At 34.3% G+C, this 22,495-nt stretch overlaps 1 protein-coding gene across 1 annotated transcript in view; it reads right to left on the bottom strand.

Moving 5' to 3' along the window:
- Positions 1-11,051, bottom strand: part of LOC122241901 — a 180,858-nt gene extending 169,807 nt beyond the window's left edge. Inside the window, exons 1-2 of the mRNA XM_042998323.1 lie at positions 11,015-11,051; positions 9,038-9,299 (exon numbers count right to left, since the gene is read on the bottom strand). Of these exons, the coding sequence (XP_042854257.1) occupies positions 9,038-9,299; positions 11,015-11,051 (299 nt within the window). The remainder of the gene's footprint in view (positions 1-9,037; positions 9,300-11,014) is intronic.
- Positions 11,052-22,495: the final 11,444 nt, after the last annotated feature.

The raw sequence follows: 22,495 nt of genomic DNA, 5'->3' as shown, positions 1-22,495 counted from the left end.
CATAATAGGGATGGTTGTTTTCTTTCAGATTTTTCCTAAAATTTTAAATTAAGCTTCATTTATTTTTATTTTATTTTACCTATTATATATGTATGTTTATATTTATTGTAATCTTATTTTATTTTTGCAAGAGATAGGGAGAACCTGGGAAAAGGTGCATATGCTATAAACTAACATGTTTGCCACAATCATTTGTGTTATTCAGAAATAAAAATAGCATATTATTTTTCAGATGTTTTCAATGCTAGATGTTTAATTACAGCACTGATGGCAGCAACCCATATATAATTTTTCTTATTCTTTTTTTTAACGTTTATTCATTTTTGAGAGAGAGGGAGAGAGAGAGAGAGAGAGAGACAGACTGTGAGTGGGGGAGAGTCAGAGACAGAGAGAGAGACACAGAATGTGAAGCAGGCTCCAGGCTCTGAGCTGTCAGCACAGAACCCAACGTGGGGCTCTAACTCAGAGACCATGAGATCATGACCTGAGCCGAAGTCAGACGCTTAACTGGCTAAGCCACCTACATGCCCCTACTGAGTTACGTTTCTCAAACAACCCACAGTCCAAATTGTATAATTGGGACTCGAACTCATTGGTACACATTATATATTTTGACTTATGTCTTTTGCTTGAATTAAGAAAGGTGACAATAATTTTTCTACATAAGTCTCGAAGCATGATAGATCTCACAGCAAGACCTGAAGAAAAACAACTCCAAATTAAAAGTAGTATCATTATGATTTCATTTCAGTCAGAATGTCTTGGGAGGTTTACTAGAAGAAATATACTTTTCTGGTATGCTTTTTTTTTACTTTTCCTCAAAACTTTTCATTATGTGATAAGAAATAAAGATAAAAATGTTCATTTTTAAAGCCCAATTTTTCTATATTTGTGTTGTACTCAGACACACACAAAAAAGGTTTTAGAGACAGAAAATATCATTCAATGAACTGCTATTCATATCCCAGGAGCCCTCTGCTAAGTTGTGAAGAACAAAGCAATTAGTATGAGCCTAGTTTAAAGCAGCACACCATATAAAAAAGGAGACAGGTTTATAAACAACTATACTACAATATAAGTGCTAACCTAGAACTATGACTAAAGTAGTTATAGGGAATCACAGGGAAAGAAATAAATTAATCTCTGAGTGGAAAGAATGAGATTGTTAAGACATCATAGAAGAGAGGATATTTGCACTGGGACTTGAAGGGTGACCAGAAATTTGTCAAGTGTAGAAAGGATAAGAAGCATAGGAAAAGGCAAAGGCATGAGTAAAGACATCTAGATGCATAGGGCATCTGGGGTCAGAGATCCACTTGGGGAATTCATTTGGGCTATGATGAGCCAGAAAAGAAATGACATGTTTTGATAAATGATCATAATTACTGTGGATATTGGAAAGGAAGGAGTGGAAGCACGGATGCCATTAGGAGGCCACTGAAATAATATGAACAAGAGATGATATCAACTGGATGAAGACAATTAGAATTAGACAATTAGAATGTCAATGGGTTTTTAGAGGCATTTTAGGCATTAATTTACAGAACCTTGGGTAAAATTCTTCTACAGAGTGAAGAAGAGGACTCAGAAATCATAGGTGTATCTGTTGGGTTCCTAGGTACAGTTACATTAACTGAAATAAGAATCCAGGAAAAGGCATCTGTGAAGGTGAGGAAAAGAGAATATACTTATGGTTGAACTTGATGCACTTGACAAGACTATACATGGCATCTATAAATGATGTTTGGATAAATAATGAGCCTTTAAAAACTATGTGAAATTTTCTCAGAGCTACAAGGGAAAATCATCTGTCCATGAAGAAAAAAAAAATAGGAACAGTCTTTACACACGCTGTGGAAAAATCTGACTCCCTCATACTTGACCTTCCCATCAGTCTGAACTTCTTGATGGCTCCTACCCACTGAGATCCATGCCGCATTGCTCCTCCTTGTTTTTTAACCACATTTCATCAGTGTGAGATACTTTGTTTTGCTTTTCTTTCTCTCTGAAACTACATTTCCTCCTTCAAAATCTAATTAAGCAGCATGTCCTCAGTTAAGAGTTTCCCAATCTCTTTTCTTCCTATGTTGCTTCAATATTTTGCATTTTTACTGTTACTCATATTGTTTACTTACATGCCTGCTTCTTTTGTGAAAATAATGGAACGTGGAGTCTACCTCTAACCTTTTTTTCCAAACTGCTGTGATCGTTATCTGCTAATCTCCATGGAGGGCTTGCAGACTATGGATAAGAGCTTTGCTTGCATTTTTTTTTTTAATTTCACACACACACACACACACACACACACACACACACACACACAAACACACACACACACACACACAAACACAAACACACACAGACACTATCATGTTGGTATTATCAGTCCCATTTTATACATGAAAAGACTAAGGTTTCCAGATATTAGGATAAATTACTCATATCCATAAAGATAGTAAGAGATATTAACAGACCAAATAGTCCATATGGTCTCAAAATTCTTATTCTTAATTTCTATTCTTGCCACACATAACAATGTCTGGCACTAGGTAGGCACTATATAAATCTTGTGGAACAGAATATAATTATCATATCACACTATATTACATTACATTATATTATTGTTATATTACATTATATTATATTGTGTTATATTTAATAAGATATGATAAGTCAGGATTATTTTATCACCATGATTAACCATTTATAGGTTAATCACCTAGCAGTAAATCTGATTCATTTTCAGTTATTTCAGGCAAAACAATAAAAAGACAGCAATGAATCATTTACTCAAAAAACAACATGAAAATGAGAACATTTTAATAAGCAAAGCTATATTGATCTGTGGTTTTCTTAAAATAGAATTTCCAGATACAAGGGAAGTGTTAGTAAAATGTTTTATTTCAACAATTTGGTAATTTGTATAAAGGAAAGTTACAGGCAGACCTCATTTATAGCTCAGCAATTGCTCCATTGTAGAGATAACCTAAAAGGTTACTACTTGTTATAATATATACATGCAGACAAGAGACTAGGGCTTAGGTTTTAGCAGTGCATCCGGATTGTTATTGTACTTTGTGCCTATTACATCATGTTAGTCATTGGCATTGTGCTGCTGAAGGAAACTTTCATATTAAAAAATATATATATATATATGTATATATATATATGTATATATATATATATCTAATATATATATTAGAATTGTTTCTTGAGAAATAATCAAAGCTAGACAGAGGAAAATTTTTCCTTCCCTGTAGACTAGAATAAGAATTATATTATCATGAGCTCAACAGAAAGAATCAATTCGGAGAGTAGTGAATTGTTACCTTTATGAAAATCTACTGTATCTAATCATGTATTAAAATACAGTTTAAGTACGTAACACAAAGGATGCTAAGGAGCTATGATATTCCCAGCATCACTCTTTATGCCATTGTACTGTGAGTCACATAGCAAAAAGAGTGGTAATACATGGCATTTCAGGATCAAAATTAAAGGACATATAATTAATAGAATCACACACACACACACACACACACACACACACACAGTCGAATCTTTGCAACCAATAAGCAGATTCTGTGGTTTCTAAAAGATTGACAATATTGTCTCCTAGTTCTGTTTTGTACTGTGAGCAAGCATTTTCTCAGGCTGTCTTGTTCCATACCTAGTTTGTGGGTATTGAAGTAATTCTAAGTACTTTTAATCATCGAATCAATTTAATCATACTCAAGTAATTTTTTTCTGAAGTAAGCAGAAATAGTCTTATTTTGTACTAGTAACAATAAGCCTATAATTGGACTTTACAAAGAGATTAGCCAGCTACAGGTCAACATTGTTAGTGGTAGATTTTACACTTTCACATGAGCTGATCTCAGGTTTACTTTCAAAGACAACTCACTGGGTTGAATAGGGTCACCATGGAAGTTTGAAAAGAAAGATCAAGGAAATAACACATGTATATCCATTTTCAAAGTACATTCACTTTTTGTATAGTTGTATTACACACACATATACAATAGTCACTGGGGAAGACCAGTTAAAATTGGGCATTTTAATTTGGGGAGGGGACAGGGGTAATTCTAAAAAAATGGAACTTGTTAAATATAAATTTAATGCCCATAATCTGTTCATCAAATTTTCATGAAAAATAGTTCACTGATACTCAGACATCATTTTGATAGATACTGTAAGAAAATAATCAATATTGCAACTCTGTAACAAAAATTGATTTTTTCAATACTGCAGTTTCTATATTAAAAATGTATGAAAAATGCTTTTAAAATCATCGATATACTTATACATATATACTAATATATGTATATGTACATACACAAATATATATATATACACATATAAATATCTATGCATAGTGATTTACTTTTGTTTCATTTTTATTTATAATATACACATATGTAGTATAAATGTTCAACACTTTCTGTGCAGTGATTTTTATTTCTTTATAAGTCAGGATTATCTTTGTGGTAACTCTGACTAAACCAGAATAATGAAATAGCCTACCAGCTTTTCCCAAAACCACTCCTAGTAAATGTTTGCTTACAATAATACAACAGCATCACAATATTTGCTAAGGAATTATATATACTTGTCATTTTCTCTCTAGCCTCAACCTCCTACGGGAAGAGAATTCTGGTTTGCATCAGAAAATTAATAGTGTAACATTATTGGCTCCCTTCCCTGAATATCATCACTAGCTCAAAGCTAGGAACAAATATGAGAACCCCAGTATACATAATTCAATCTAGCACAAAGAATATGGTAATCAAAGAACATTTCTTCCTTTTAGCACTGTTTCCTCAAATGATACTGGCTGGGGTGATGAAATTTTGGCTGATTGTGAACTCCTCTGAATAGTCCCTTGTTTTGGAAGGTGAAGCAAGACTGGGGTATGATACAAGTTGTCATGAAACCGTCTCAGGTACAGACTTTGAGAGACAGAGGGTAAAGAGTACATTAGAAGGCTTCCATGATATCTGGAGTGCCTGAGTGGCTCAGTTGGTTAAGTGTCAGACTTTGGCTCAGGTCACGATCTTAGGGCTCGTGAGTTCAAGCCCTGTGTCCAGCTCTGTGCTGACAGCCTGCTTCAGATTCTGGGTCTCCCTCTCTCTCTGCCCCTCCTCTGCTCATGCTCTATCTCTCAAAAATGAATACATGTTTAAAGAAAAGATTTAGAAGGCTTCCATGATAATAATTCCATGAGGTTGGAATAGGAAAGTAATTAGGATTCAGCAGAAAATTGGAATTTTTAAAAGCTACATTTGGCTAAATTATTTTTTTTTCCTTAGTTCTCAGCAACTTCATTATAACAGTGGGGGAGTTAGAGGAAACAGTGAAATAAAAGAATCCTAGAGCCGAGAAACCCCAGACATCGCATCAGTTTCCTAAAACTAATTATCTGCAATTTATTAACATACAGATACATAGTAGGTAAATTTGCCATACAAATATCATGTTTTTCAGGTATAAAAACTTTACAGAGGTCCTTATCTATACAAGTATTTCTCAAATACCAATTAATGTTCCTAAAATTAACAGATAGTCTTTATGCTTCTAATGGCTGATATTTACAAACAAGATATTTACAAACTAAAAACACTAAATCATACAGTGAGTTTATTTAAAAGCAGAACATATGAAAGTAGAAAATCCTTATTATGGCTGAGTATTTTCACAACCATTTCAAAATGTTTTTCTGCTTTTTTTTTTTTTGCATATATGGAAATTTGTCCTTTGTTCCTCTTTGTACTTTATATTGCATGGTGCTAATATTTAATTCAATCACAAAGAAAAACTTAAAAAAGACCAAGACTTTTTATTTTGTTCTCCTAAAATTTTTACACACATTCTTTGAACTTCCAACTTGACAAAATGTTAGAGACATAACAACCCTAAGGAACAGATAAAACTATATTTTCATTTAATAGAGTATCTTGTCTAAGTTCATATAACCAGTGAATATAACTAAATTCAAATAGTCTGGCTATAAAATCTACACTCTCTTGTATTACTATAAAAAGCCTACATTAATAACCACCATTTATATAATATATCCTATGTAGTATGTAGTCATGTGTTTTTATTATATTTCCCCTTGATTTATGTCATCCCAGTTCTACAAATTGAGATTTGAGAGTTAGAGTCTTCAACTGCAAGTGATTCAGTGAAAGTTCCGGTAACTATCCCAGTTTCTACTTCTACTAAGAAGTTTTCAATCAAATGAATGAATACATTATTGCATTTCTAAAAACTTAGTTACTGAGAAGATATATTTTTATTTGTCATTAAAGATTTTTCTTATGTTAAATTGTTTAAATTCTGCAGTGTTTTTCTTTTTACTTTGACAAGTCCATCCATAGTTGCGGAGGAACAATGGCCATGGAGAAGAGTGGGAACAGTCAACATTTTGTGGAAATGATACATGGGGACTATTTCAGAGATCTGGGCTGCTACCCAGACTATTATAATAAAATTAGGTGCACTGAAGTGCCTTAGGGCAAGGATATCCATCTGAGTACGGGCATACTTTGACAGGCAGACAGACAAAACCCTAACTTGGAACGCAAGTAGCATGAATCACAATTTAAATGCTGGAAGAGTGCATCTATGCTAAATTGCTAAAGACAGACTGTGCTGGGGAGGAGGTAATTGTAAGGAAGAACTAATTTTATGTTAAAATGAGTTACATATATTTTGAGGACAATAACTAAAATAATTGTCCTGGCAGGCTAATATCATTATAAAATATAAAAAGAAAATAGTAGTACAAAAGATTCCTATGCTGTTTGATAATTAAACACCTGGAGAGTGAAGGAATAGTTATTTATAACATACTCATTAGACATTAAAATTACAGACTGGAAAAATAGTTCAAATCGAGTAATAAAGTAACGAAACACAATGGAGAAGAATTGGAATACCATGTTTCTTCCCCTTCATCTCCCAAGCTCTCTTAAGGAAACTCTAACATAATTATGATTCATCCCCACTTTAGGTCAGTAACAGTCCATTAAGAGATCACTTGCATACCGTACCTTGGGTTATCTTAAAGCCTTGCAGCAAACACATCTATCCCCAAATTATGCTTATCATTCTAGAAATATCTTTTAAAATTCAGTCCCTCCCATCCTTCCTCAAAATCAAGACTATGAACCAGCTCTCTATGTTGTACCCTACAGACTGCAAGGAAGGAGAAACATTTTTACCCAGCACATAAGCTGATAATCATGATGTTTTGGTAGCAAAGTAAGATTCTAGGGAAAATTTACAAGAATTTTTAATCATGACTAGTAATACCTGAATACAAACCCAAACCCGAGATAAAAAAAAAAATTCAATACAGTGTACTGATATGCTGCATATATGAATAGTCTTCAAATAGATATATTTAGGTTATTTAAATGTTTGTTCAAGTTAGGAAAACAATTTAATTCCTTTGCAGGTAACAGAATTAAGCCTATAAAAAAATTTATTTTTTTACTGCTAGGAGGAGTATCATGTGGATTTCCAATTTTACATTCTATAATTATAGAGTATGACTAGATATTAAAGTGCTTAGATACTTCCTTTGGGGGATGAGGTTAGAGTATAAATGAGAATTAAGAATGAAAACTACATTAATATTAATTTGACAAGGAAAGTAGTCTAATTTACTAGTGACTTTTTTTAGAGAGGACAGATTCACTTTCAAAAGAACTTGTAAACATGGAGAATATTTTTAATTTTTAAAAACAAAGTAATTCTATTTACTTTATGATATGGATTTATAATTTTAGACGTCAAGCTTTCATTTCTCTTCCTATTTTTCTAAAGGTTGGATATACATAAAGTAGAAAACCCTGGGAAACATATTTAGAAGGCTTTATATTTATTTTTCACAAAAGCAAACAATATATGCATGCTATTGCCCTGGATTGTAAAGTACTCATTAATCATATTTGTAAGAAAGATGGGAAAAACTTCCATGTCATTGGATTCAGATAAAGAAAACCCATAATATTTCTCTGATAGATAATAACATAATCATAAATTCTGCAGCACCTACATAAATCATTTGGGTAAATTATTCTTTCAAATGTAATATATTATGCTCAAAATCTTCTGTTAGCTAGTCTACAATTAAGAGACTGATTTTTCTTTTTCAGTGCAGCTCATATTTTCATATGCTTTATTTAAATGAAGTAATTCTTGGTGCTGAAACATATATTTCAATATAAACATTCTGTTCTTTCTATTAAAGATTACATATGATTTTTCTAAATAAGAGTATAGTACATTAAAATATATTATTTTCACCGCAGCTTGTAATCAGCACTTCAGAATAAAGTGAATATGAGTGCTTCTTATTATTTTATATTAAAGTAAATATTAAGAATTCTGTCAGCAATAAAGTTTCTCTATCTTATTTACCCTAGCTTTGATCTATACTTATTATAAACATTAGTGTGTCAGCTAGAATAAAGCTTGAAGATTTTTTTCTCTTTTATTTAAATGTCTTATTAGTAAGTTAAATTCAAATCTAAATGTGGTTCATGCACAATTTTGGCAGTTCTCTCATAATACTTTATCAAGGCTTATATTTTGGATTGGTTATTGTTTTCACCACTCCATAATTAAATTTTAATTGGCTATATGACAGTAAAATGGTACCTTTTCTATGAAAATGAGAGATTATGTGGCCAGTTAGTGCCTTTCAGACTTTTTCCTATAGCTAGTCCTCTTAAGATGACAGAATCAAACACGTTTTCAGTTAAAACTTGGTTAGCAAGTATATTCAAAAAGAATGACTTTACTACTAAAATTCGAAACACACTGTGAGTGTATTGTTTATTTTTGTAATGGTGTACGAGTGGTATTCATTTGAAATATGTTTAAGTGATATCTATTTCTGTTTCTTTTGATGAAATATGCAGGAATAAGTTTCAATGTCTTGACAATAGCTCTTCCTATGATTCACTCGTTGAGTCAGATGTCTTAACTACGCTAAAAACAAAAACACAAAAAAATACATACAGACCTACAGATGTAAGAACATCCTTTTCTCCATTGTCTCCTCAATATGCGGGTGGAGAATGACTTTTCTGCTGTATTTAGCAACAGATGTAAGTTGATGAGCTTCCCAAGTCCCCTGGTGAAATGAATTTTTCTGAAATACTTTTTGTTCCTTACAGAATAATAATATATTTTTTCTTCTAAATTACTCCTTATTCTTTCATACACTACACATTGAACTACTGTGCAATAAGTAGCTGCAATTTTTTTAATGAAAATTCTGGGCACTAAATATAGGTGAAAAGATGCATTGCCTTATGCAACAGTATCATAGCAACCAAAGTTCTAAACTAAAGCAATCAGAATGGCAAAATGATGTAATCCGGACAAGTATATCAGAACAAGTAAGAATGACAATAACAAATTGCCACCAAACTCTATCAGTTCACACTCCACACCAAGATCCCTCATGAAGAGATAATTTTCATTCCCTGGATTTCAAATATCCCCACTCCTGGATTCTAGAATGGTGGAGAATATAGTGCTGGAATCTTATGTGTCTCCAACTATGACCTAATTTAAGACGGAAGGATCTAATTGATACACATATGCCAAAGTAGCCACTGTATTTTTAATATGTATAAACAAAATGCTTTTCTAATGGGGAAAAATACCATGAAAGACAAAGCCAGACACTTCATTTAACAGTGTCTATTAATGGGGACGGGAGGGGAAGCTGTATAAAGGAAAAAGTGGCTCCTGGAGAGAAAAGTGCTTCCCTCTCTTCATTTTAGACCTCCAGTTAGTTCACTTTGTTTTTTTCGCAAGCCATACTTTACAAACTAAACATTCTTTTGGAAAATGAGTTTAAACACATTGGCAGCCAAAGAAAGGAAGCATAGAGGGGTAAGTGTATAAGATAAAAACAATGAAAGCATTCCAAAATGTAGTTAACAAACCGAAGGTAGCCATAGCTATTTAGAAGCAAGGAAAACAGTCCCATTTCCAATATGTCTCAAGCAATAAAAAAAAATCTAGCACTGATTTAATTTTCCTTTTCTGACTATCTAGAGACTCAAGATACATCTGCTACATCGGTTTAGAATGATGTAGGGTGACACAATTACCAATGATCAAGCAGTCACAAATAGCCAAGAACCTTAAACTTTATCTCTGTTTGAGTGTTTTGTTTTTCTATTTACAAAAAAAAAAAAAATGTTTCAACTAACTGAAATGTTAATACTACTAACAAAGTGACTCCATTGTCAAACATACTTTGTATCAAGATTTGTTAATTGTTACAAGATAGGGCATTGGTACAAATATATTACCAAATACTGAGTAAAACAATTTAGGTATGCCAGGAATATGAAAAACTAACTGGAGAGTCTAGAGACACCAAAGTGCCCCTAAAAACACTTTTAAATATGATTGTAGTCAACTTCTTTTTTGAAATTTCCAAGATGTCTTCCACTTTCACCTTGAAACACTTTCCTTTTTTCAGTCTGTATCACTTTTTTAATGTTGTTTTTAGGCATTTTTTTTCACTGTTTTTAGCCATTATTCTTAGTATTCTAGGTGAGTTTCTGTTGGCAAACCATTCCATAAATATTGGTGTTCCCTGAGTTTCTGCCTTCTGCCTTTCCCCCTTGTTATTATTGTTTCATGTACTACTTTTCAGCAACCTTACCCGTAGTCACAATTACAAATATTGTGGTGACTTTCTACCGGATATTTTTACCCTACTGACTTACAAGTCAATTTAATTTAAGTGTCCTTCATTGCACTAGTTACTTAACCTGAAAAAATCTCTCCTTTCCCTGTATTTGTCACTTTGGTAGAGGACTCCACAATCAATTTGGTTGCTCAAACTGGAAACATAGGTGAGAGATTCATTTATTTTCTTTAACATTTATATTGGGGTCCTTATGCTTCTGTGTCCATCTATTTCGGTTCTGTCTTGTCTGAGCCATTATTACCCTCTTTGTTTTAACTTTCTTACCTTGACTATCATCATTTCCTTTAGAAAAAAACTTCATGTTTCACATGTCTTTAATTTTAACATGGTTTCGAACTTATTCTCCACTCTCCCCAACCCACAGCCAGATAGATGTTTCTAAAATGCATAATTATGATACTTCTCTACTTTAAATTTTTTCAATGCTCCACTTGCATATAGGAAAAAGTTCAAATGCCTTTGCAGAAAATATAATGCTCTTTGCCACAGTCATACTGAGCAATTTGGTTTTCCCGAAATAGACTACATAATGTCTTCTACCTGTTTCTTATGACTTTAATGACCTTTTACATGCATCCAGGCTGATTTACAAACATAAAATCATCTTTTGAATCGCAACTTATTTGACATCTAATCGAGGGAAACACTCTGGCATATCTAGACAGTTAAGTCTCTTCCTCTTTTGAGATTCCATAGTCACTTACTTATGGCCTTTCATAATAGTTACTGCATCATCAGAATTTACAGTATTGTACTGTGTGCTATCTAACTATGCTGTGTGTATCTTTAGTGGTATCTTAATAAATTATGTTGAAGAAAGGAAGAGAAAGTTAGATGAAGAAAGGAAAAACTAAAGCCAAAAGGAGTCTTGCCATTAATTCCAATTTCAGGATTGCTCTCGGATCTCATCAAATTCTACTAACTTATAAATGTTTGATATCATTTTTATTGCATACATGCATTGTGGTGGCTAATTTTATGTGTCATCTTGTTTGGGCTATGGAGTGTCCAGACATTTGGTCAAATGTTATTCTGCAAGTGTCTATGAGGGTGTTTCTAGATGACACTAACATTGGGATGTGTAGACTGAGTAAAACAGATTGCCTTTCCTAATATGAGCAGGCTCCACTCGATCAGTTAAAGTCTTGGATAGAAAAAGAAGGCTGAAGGGCACCTGGGTGGCTCAGTAAGTTAAGCAACTGACTCTTGATTTCTGCTCATGACATGATCTCACGTGTCATGAGATTGAGTCCCACGTCCAGCTCTGCGCTGACAGCTGGAGCCTGCTTGGGATTCTCTCTCTCCCCACCTCTCTCTGCTCTTCCTCTGCATGTGCACTCTCTCTCAGAATAAATAAATAAACTTAAAAACAAATTAAGACTGACACTCTCATCAATAAAAGGGAATTTCTTCCCACCTGCCTGTCTTGAACTAGAATGCCATTGTGTGTGTGTGTGTGTGTGTGTGTGTGTTGTTTTGTTGTCTCTGGACTTGAACTGAAACATTGACTCTTTCTGAGTCTTCAGCTTGTATGTCTTTGGACTGTAACTATACCTTCTCTCCTGGGTCTCTAGCTTGCTGACTGCAAATGATAGGACCTATCAGCCTCCATAAAGGCAGGAGCCAATTCCTTATAATAAGTCAACCCCCCCCCACCTAGATATAGATATATACATTCTATTGATTCTATTTTTCTGAATAATCTTGACTAATATACACATGCACATAAGGATTAAAATGTACAAATATGACAAAGGGACATTTTGAATGTATCACACTGAGACTAAAATATAATCAGTTTAGGGGCGCCTGGGTGGCTCAGTCGGTTGGCAGCCGACTTCGGCTCAGGTCATGATCTTGCGGTCTGTGAGTTCGAGCCCCGCGTTGGGCTCTGTGCTGACAGCTCAGAGCCTGGAGCCTGTTTCGGATTCTGTGTCTCCCTCTCTCTGACCCTCCCCTGTTCATGCTCTGTCTCTCTCTGTCTCAGAAATAAACGTTAAAAATAAATAAAATAAAATAAAATAAAATAAAATAAAATAAAATCAGTTTTTTAAGCCACAAGAATTAATAACTCATAATGGCTACTTGTTTCTGTCACTGTGAATTTTAGAAAGCAAAGGGGGAAATGTGCACAGGGACACTGAAGAAAAGAAAGAAAACAATTCTCTGATTTGACCATATTCCTATATCCTGAATCATCTTAAATCATTTAAGCTACTCAATTTTCTTAAGTTTTGTAATGAAGTATTTTTCTCCTGGGAAGATATATGTACATAATTTCACAGGAACTTTGCTTTGTTCCTTTAATGCAAGTGAACACAGCTTCCCATATTGTATAAACGTTTTTGCTGCTTTGTTTAAAAACTAACTCTACAAAGTGCCGAGATTTCAGAGGGGTCTATAGTAAGATCACTTGGTTATATCTGGTAGCCAGAGTAGTTTAAGGTTTATGTCTACGAGAATGTGCTAGAATTGAAGGACTTGAAAAAACAGCAAGCTGAATAAGAAAATGATGAAGTAAACACCATTACTTCTCTGACTAGATAAAAAGAATAAATATGAACTTCCTTATTAATTTTTTTTAATGTTTATTTATTTTTGAGACAGAGACAGAGCATGAGCAGGGGAGGGGCAGAGAGAGAGGGAGACACAGAATCTGAAACAGGCTCCAGGCTCTGAGCTGTCAGCACAGAGCCCGACGCGGGGCTTGAACTCACAAACTGTGAGATCATGACCTGAGCCGAAGTCGGACGCTTAACCGACTGAGCCACCCGGGCGCCCCTGAACTTCCTTATAATTATACTTGTGATGGATCATTATAATCCAGGCAAGACAGGGAAATATAGTAATATTAATTGAATAATAAAAATAAATAGTAGGTAATAGTAAATAATAATAGTTAATATTTACTGAGTGCTTACCATGTCCAAAAACTAATGTCAATTTATTTTATACATGCTAACTAATTCAGTCAACAATACCTTTAATAGATAATACAACTATTGTCCCTGCTAGAGAGACAAGTTGTCTAAGGCACAGAGAAATGAAGTATTTTTTTTTTAACTCAGTAAGAAGTAGAGACCAGGCTGAAATTCAGGGCCTGTGTCCTCAACTCTATTCAGTTCTACTGCTTAGATCATAACAGGTCTGCCAGGGAGTTACCTAACCACAAAGACGAATTATAGGACAGAGTACTCAGTTTTCAGGTTCCAAATGCAATATGTATTTAAATATTATTACAATAAATGAGTATAATGGAACCAATTATCCATTGACGTGATTAAACAGTGAAATGTAAAGTGTTTCCATTTCCACTAACGTATATTAATCTCAGATGGAAATTTATTATTTTATTTTAAAGGACCCTTTCTGCAACTCATGTTGCCAGCACTACACGGATATATAATAAATAGTTAAGAAAGATTCACCAAATGAATAGTCTGTAAAGAGTGCCAATTTGTGGTAGTTTCTCCTCATTAAGATGTCTGCCCCAAAGTACAAAGAAGTAGACAAATTGCTATTTATATGACGAGCTGCTGACAGCATTGTGTGGCAGGGAATTCTGTGACCAGAGGGCAAGAAGAAAGTGGCAGGTAGAGACAGACCACAAGAGAAGCACAAGAAATTTCAACTGTAAGTGCATTTGTTGAATTATCTACAATTCTGTCTGACTTTCTGTTCTGAACAAATATGGGAATGGAAGTGACAATAAATGAGTTTGCCATGTTGCTGAGAGAACCCTGGAAAACACAAATATTGCAAAACATTTCTAGAAACAAGGATCCAAAGTACAAATCCAAGGGGCACTCAGAGAGCAAACATGAGATCTGAAGTAAATACACTTCAGCAGAGTGGAAAAAGAACCTGACAACAAATTCCCAGAGTCCTAGCTTTGTACACATCCAAGACTTTCACAAAGGCCTTGCACATAAATTTTTAAGGACCCTTTTATGTGAATTATTTCTGATTTGAGTTGGTGGGGTATTCTAGAGTGAAATGTAATCCTAATACCCTTGGCCAGTGAAACGTGAAGAAGTGGAACTAAACTTATAGTGAAATAAGAAGCGAATTGTCTTTTTTTATTTTTTTAAATTTCTTTTAACGTTTATTTATTTTTGAGACAGAGAGAGACAGAGCATGAACGGGGGAGGGGCAGAGAGAGAGGGAGACACAGAATCCCAAGCAGGCTCCAGGCTCCGAACCATCAGCCCAGAGCCCGACGCGGGGCTCAAACTCATGGACCGCGAGATCATGACCTGAGTTGAAGTCAGACGCTTAACCGACTGAGCCACCCAGGCACCCTGAAGCTAATTGTCTTAAATCTTAACATTGTCACGGAGCCAAATCTACTGTTAGCTTTCTATGCTACATAACAAACTACCACAAATTTAGTGGTTAAAGCAACACACATTTCTTATTGCACAGATCCTGTGTCGGGAGTCCTGCCATGGCATAGCTGGGTCCTCTTCTTAGGATTTCACAAAGCTGAAACCAAGGTGGTACAGGGCTCATTCTCACCAGAAGCTTGAATAGGAAAAGAGCCTCCAAGTTCCCTCAAGTTATTGGCAGGCCCATTTCCTTGCAGCTACAGAACTCATGGCTGCTTTCTTCTTGAAAGTCAGCAGAAGAATCTCCTCTGCTTTGGGTGTTGAACTTCTAGACTCTCTTCCAAAGGGCTTACCTTTTGATTAACATCAATAATCTCCCTTGATTCATATATCCTTTTATTAATATAAAGTCAGTTGATTTGGGACCCTCACATATCTACATAATCCCTTCACTTTCTTCACATTTTTTTTTTTTTTTTTGATTGGAAGGAATAACAGACTCAGGGGAAATGTATTGCACAGTGTGTGCATGATTGGGGGTTATTTTAGGATTCCTCCTACCTATATCTACCATGACAAGTGGAGTAACCAATCAATACAAAAGATTATCATCTCTAGATTCTTTATTACAAGGATCAGGACTATCCTGGGTCACAAAATGGAAGCAGGTTCAAGACCTAATTTAGTGCTGAGAGAAATTCAACTAATCATTGTCTTGAAAATTGCCAGACTAAAGAGTAAAAAGCTTCCTACCTTTAATCCTAAACCATAGTACTCTTTTCTTGTCAAACCTCCCAATTAAGTCCCAAATATAATAAAATATATTCTGAATTTCATGGTAGCAGAAAATACTCAGAACTTTCTTAAAACACGCCTTTGTTCATTGTTAGCTTCAAATACTCTTGTGTCACCAATGGATTATATCCTTTCGTAAATACAAGTTTCCATTCCTTTCTATTGTCGCCTTTATTTTTTTTTTTCAAAATGTGCTTTATGTAAGTCGAAACTTCAGCTGAATATAAGAGTTTAAGAGGGTTTAATGTATGTTTGCATTCCAGCAAACACACTTTCTGATTTTTATAAACAGTATTATAGGGTTAACATATTTTCAAATTACACTTTACAAAAGAAGTGAGTTATTTACTGCTGTGTTTGTACAAACTATTTTTCCAATTTGTATTTGTTAAATATTGGCTTATAGTACACCAAATATTTTATGATTTTTTCTGATCTTTTTTTTCTAATATTTTATAGTGGTTTAGTATGCTAGCCCTATACTTAGAGTACATTTTCCATGCTATCTTGTTCATGAATGAAAAGGCCAAATAGAATTGGGCCAAATCTCTATAGAGCATTTCTTATTATGTCTTCCATTCTCACCCTGAACTGTTAATAATTATGTTTTAGATCACTATACACTTATTTTACAATTAGCTGTGGGTCTAATAGTTCAGTTGAACAGTGAGCATTTTCCAATATATTGATGAATATGTCATGTGGAACAAAGTCAAAAGTCTTGCTAATATGAAGATTGATTACATTTATTATTTTCCTTGGATCTTCCAAAGTCATTATTTGGTATGACAAGCATTTTTAATCTTAAAAAAAATCCTATGGGCCACTCTTTCTCTAACCACTAGGGTAGGGAAAAACAAAACACTTTTGTTAGTTAAGATGCAAGCATAATTCCAAGGTTGTGAATAAAATAAGAGAAATATATAGTTTTCAGCATAACATTTTTCATTTTTCTATTTTAGCTACAAAAGATTCATCAGATTTCTTTGTGATTCTCAATGAATTATAAGAAATAAAGCCTACTAGCTTCTGTTAGGACTCAAATCACCAGTGCCTAACAAGTTTGACATACCCAGGATCTGTACATTGGTGTACTTCCTCCGTCCCACTCCTTCCCCTATTCCACCTCAGTTTTTTTGGCCTTTTATTCTATAGGTTCCCATTTCAATTTTTTTTAAGTTTATTTATTTATATTTTGAGAGAGAGAGAGCGAAAAGGGGGGGGGGAGGGGCAGAGAGAGGGGGAGAGAGAATTCCAAGCAGTCTCAGTGCTGTCAGCACAGAGCCCCATGCAGGACTCGATCCCACAAACCATGAGATCATGATCTAAGCAGAAACCAAGAATCAGAGGCTTAACTGATTGATCCATCCAGGAGCCCCCCATTTCAATTGTTTTTAATGGCACAGGTTAGAAAAAGCAACATCTGTTTTATGGGTGTTTTGTTTTGTTTTGTTTTTAGTGTTATTAGCTTTACCTAGTTCTTTTTTGTTGTTGTTTTTGTCTTGAGACCAGCCACATGAAAAGAATGCTTTACAATTCCCCTTATGTCATGTGTAATTGCATCTCATTTTGTTTTGAATTCTTTTTTTCCTTTTATTCTAAGAATTTACATATTTTTCCTATTTTTTGATAATTTAATAGCTTCCTTTTTATAGTAGTTTCCATTTGTTAAATTCTGATTATATAATTTTATAGGTATAATGATTGAGACTATAGAGTACATGCCTTTCTAAATAATGACAGTTGTTTGGGCCAAAATATTTTCCCAGCTTTAGTGAGAATGGAGGATAAAAATCTTAGTGAGAAAATGTTTTTAACTTGGAAAAGAAAAGGGATGATGACACACTTAGCAAGACAGAATGAATTTTGTTTATCCTCAACATATCCTCAATGAAATTAAATAATTTTAGCATGCCAAAATATGTATTTGTTGCTGCACAAATGGAGCCTCCCATACAGAAGGCAACATGATAAAAATGCAAGTAAGAAAGAGAAAAAATAGATTCCTAAGCTCTTATACCTAATATTTCACAGTTCTACCTACTCAAGATGATTGGCACACTAGAGGGGAAATAGAATTTGATATGTTAGGCATTCAAAATTATCCTATAATTTAAAAAGAAATTTAATACCAAAGCAAGTAGTACTATACCTACTATAAAAATGTATTGACTAACAAAGGACTCATTATTATCGAAATGATTACACACAAGCAGACATGACTATTTGGTGCCTATAAGTGGTGGTGGTAATGTAATCTACTTAATGCACAAAGAGATCAAAAATTTGATATTTCTTAATTACTGCAGCTTGTCAGATAGTAAAATACTTTACACTTTATTTTCATGAAAATTATACTTTCCTGAATTTCTATGGGTTTACCTTCTATTTTCATATCTATATATTGGAGATGAGTTGATCCATGAGAAATTACAGAGAATACATTCACGTTTAGCTTCAAGCCATTATTCAAATTTCAGTTGACCATGCATTTGTCTATTTTTTAGAATGCCAATTATTTTTTCTATCATATAGTAAATTAGAAAATATTTTACAAAATTATTAATTAAAACATTGCAATCATGGTGGGCAATAACAAAATGGAACAATAGAATAAAAAAGAAAGTTTTGATGAGGATATGAAGCAATAAAGTCTCTCACCTGTGAGTGTGGAAAAATAAATTGCTAAAAATGCTTTGTATATCTGTCTAGAAATATTGATTAAGGCATTCTTTATAACCCAGTAATTCTACTCCTAGATTTTTACAAAACAGAAATGCATACGTATGTGCGCCAAAAGACAATCAAATATGATCAAAGTATAATAGCCAAAGACTAGAACCAAGACAGTACCCATAAACTGTAGAATGGATTAAGAAAATAAGGTGTATTAATTCAAGGATGTTTTATAAACAATGAAAAATAATTATATTACACTTAAGGGCATGGGTGAGATATTCATAACATTCAGCAAAGAAAGCCAGATACATAAGAATACATATATTATGATTTCAACTATATAAATTTTGAAAGCAGAAAAAGTGATCTTTGAAGTTAGAATTCAGAATAGTGATTTCTTTGGAGGAGTAGGAAACTGGGAATACTTAATTGAAAGTGACAAGGAAGGAGGTTTCTGGATGCTGAAAGTGAGCCTTAACTACTTGGTTACACGGATGTGTATACTGTGTGGAACTTCATTAAATTGTACTCTCTTGTATGCATCTTATACTTTAATAAAAATGAATTTTATGTGTTTGTAGAACTGCAATTCATTTGGAGGATTTTTTTTTCCATCTGCTTCCATTTATTTGAAGTATCCAGAATACTTAAATCCACAGAGACAAAAAGCAGTTGGTGATTGCCAGCATCTTGAGCAGCGGGAGGAACAGGAGGGACTGCTTGTCAGGTACAGGGTTTCTTTTGGAATAAAGAAAATGTTTTGGAACTTAATGTAGATGGTGGCTGCCCAACAAACACTGTGAATGGACTAAATGCCATTTAGTTGTACATTTTTTTAAGTTTATTTATGTATTTTGAGAGAGAGTGAGAGCATGCAGAGAGAGAGAGAGACAGAGAGAGAGAGAGAGTCCCAACCAGGCTCCATTCTGTCAGCGCAGAGCCCAATGCAGGCTCAATCTCACAAACCTGTGAGATCCTGACCTGAGCTAAAATCAAGAGTCTTTCAGAGAACTCACTAGTTGTACACTTTAATATGGTTACTTTTATACTGTGTGAATTTCATCTCAATATTTTAAGAACGCTTTCCACACTCTTGGTATTTTTGAGTTGTATTAATTTGTTTTAGAAAAATGACTTTAGCTATTTATAAGAAACTCCACTCAAAAGTGAAGGTAGGAGGTGAACCCCAGTATCTTTTCCTAATCATCAACATCTGAGACTCAGGTCTGGGAAATGGTAGGATTAAGGAATTTACAATTATTAACTCTGCACACGTGCCAGGAACAGGCCTTTTACTTATTCCGCTCCATTTTCCCACTTTTGACATGGTACCCTTTGCTTTGTGTTTATGACAATTGGTTTGTCCTTCCAACCTTGATAAATTCATGGTAAGGCTATTATTCCCATTTTAGACATAGGGAAACTGAGACCCTTCCGTGTCAGGACCTGGTTTGGAAGTCAAGTCGGCCTGAATCCAGAGCCTCAGAACCTGATATCAGGTGTCCCTGATGGTGTTGGAAATCCCACCCAATACTCACAGCCACCACCAGTGTGGATCCTGGGGGAAAGAAAGGAGGAAAAAAGGGCCCCCTGTGGCTCAGTCATGTTTATCTCTCTCAGGTTCCCCTTTCCTGTCCTCTACTTAACAGGGTAGAAATACCACTCTGTAACTATAAATGCCATTTCACTCTTCTGCTGGCGATCCACCATCCCGACACACTCTGGGCCTCATTCCATCTGCTGTCAAAGCCCCGAGCTTCCTTGCATGGCACTTGGCATAGCTCATCATCACACATGGATGTGCACGGTTATTTGATTTCTGTCTGCTTCCCCTCCTAGACCCGCTGCTTCAGAGCTTGGGGACCCAAGGCTATGGGGCTCATCCTGCACCTCTCCTAAAATCACCTGTGCCTCCCTCACAACTGGAGGTGCCCTCACTTGGACCAGTGCTTTGGTCAGGTCGGCCTCTGGAGAAAAATTTCTAAAGTGATTAAAGATTTAAAACTGTAGATGGCCATAAGATTATGAAGGTCCTAAAAGTGCTAGGAGAAAATATAAGTGAATATTTTTACAATTTCAGGTTAAGAAAAATATTCCAAGATTTACACCAAACCAGTAACCATAAGAAAAAAGAAGAAAATTAAGACTTAATTTTATAAAGGTTAAGAAAACAGGGAAAAAAAATTGAAAAAATAGGAAACAAAACCAACTGCACATGAAAGATGGAGGGTTAACTGATCACTTCAGAAAGAGGATAACAACTCATTGTCTAGAAAACTGGTAAATAAATGTAAATAATTTAAAAATTTATCCTTTTTTTCTTCTATAAATGCTACTATAGTAGAAAAATTGGCAGTTGAGGGGAAACTTCTTTTTATAGAACATTCTGTTAAGTGAAAAGTGCAGACATACTGATATAATTAAAACATAAGCATTTGATAGTACTATATGAAGTAACAAATCTAGATATTAGCCACCAATATAAAAATGAAAGTGCATGCATGGGTCATATAGTTATAAAGAAATTGTAAGATTGTGAATAGAGGTTTCATTGGCAGAGAGCAGAGAGGTTGTTCCTGGGATGGGTCTCATAGAATGTCCAGCAAAATTCCAGTTTTCAACCTGTGTACTTGGATCAATATTATAAGCATATTTACCTCATAATAATTCATTAAGTTATACGTTCATTGTATGTAATTTCCTGTACCTCAGTTTTATTATGCAATAAAAATATTTAAGATAATTTAGCATTAAAATGCACATAGGAGGGGCGCCTGGGTGGCTCAATCGGTTAAGCGTCCAACTTCAGCTCAGGTCATGATCTCACGGTCCGTGAGTTCGAGCCCCACGTCGGGCTCCGCGCTGACAGTTCAGAGCCTGGAGCCTGTTTCGGATTCTGTGTCTCCCTCTCTCTCTGACCCTCCCCTGTTCATGCTCTGTCTCTCTCTGTCTCAAAAATAAATAAACATTAAAAAAATTGTTTTTAAATGCACATAGGAAAAGATAAAAATAGAGTGAAAAAATTGAACACTTCAGGCAAGGTCAATGAAACTACAAAGTCAATTCAGAAAAAAAAAATCAGTAAAATTTTTAAACAATTCTTAGAAGAATTGTATGAAGTGCAAATTCTGAAAATGAGATTTAGTTCATCTATCACACTGTAAAAGATTAAAAACACCAATACAACACAAAATTAGACATGGGTATCTAACCGTTCTGGCAGGCATTTGGAAATGTGTATTCCAAAGAAAATTACATGCACATTGAACAGGCAAGCTTTAGGAATAACCAAACAAGTATAGTAAGACTAATGTGCAAAGTTTCCTCCCTACCAAGCTTCAGAACAGCAAAAAAATTGGAAATTAATCTGAGAAGCTTTGACTTAGAAGGCAGACATCAAAAGGTAAAGTGATATTGACCAGAAGTCATCAAGCTCCAAATAAGTACTTCCAACCATTTGTCAAGGAGGATGTATGCATGAAGTATTATGGGGCAGCTCACTACCAATTGGGAAAAAAGCAAAATAGATATAAAAATTAAATTTTCACTTCACAATATACACCAAAGGAAATATCAAGTAAAATTAAAAGGTTAGTTGTAAGAAATAAAGTGATCAGAAAACTAGATGCAAGTGAATATTTATTACACTCCAGCTATGAAATTTATAAATCAATAAACATGATTTATTGGCAAAATCATAAAAAATTGACTATGAGAGATTTTAATGTTTCTTTGTTAAAATTAAAGTCAAACAACTCACATTTACTACAAAAAAAATTAAAAGGTCTTCTAATTATAATATAAATGGCACCAATATGAAAAAAAAATTAACTGGTTGAGTAGACATATAGGGCTTAGACAGAAACAGACACCTCTGATAATGCAGATGGTAAACAAATATATGAAAGGAAGATCATCATAGTTACCATAGAAATGACAACTA

This window comes from Panthera tigris, chromosome C2 (assembly GCF_018350195.1).
Source record: "Panthera tigris isolate Pti1 chromosome C2, P.tigris_Pti1_mat1.1, whole genome shotgun sequence".
In the NCBI taxonomy this organism is placed as follows: domain Eukaryota; kingdom Metazoa; phylum Chordata; class Mammalia; order Carnivora; family Felidae; genus Panthera; species Panthera tigris.
Note: the sequence above shows the minus strand (reverse complement) of the source record. Positions and strands in the feature narration are given on the sequence as shown.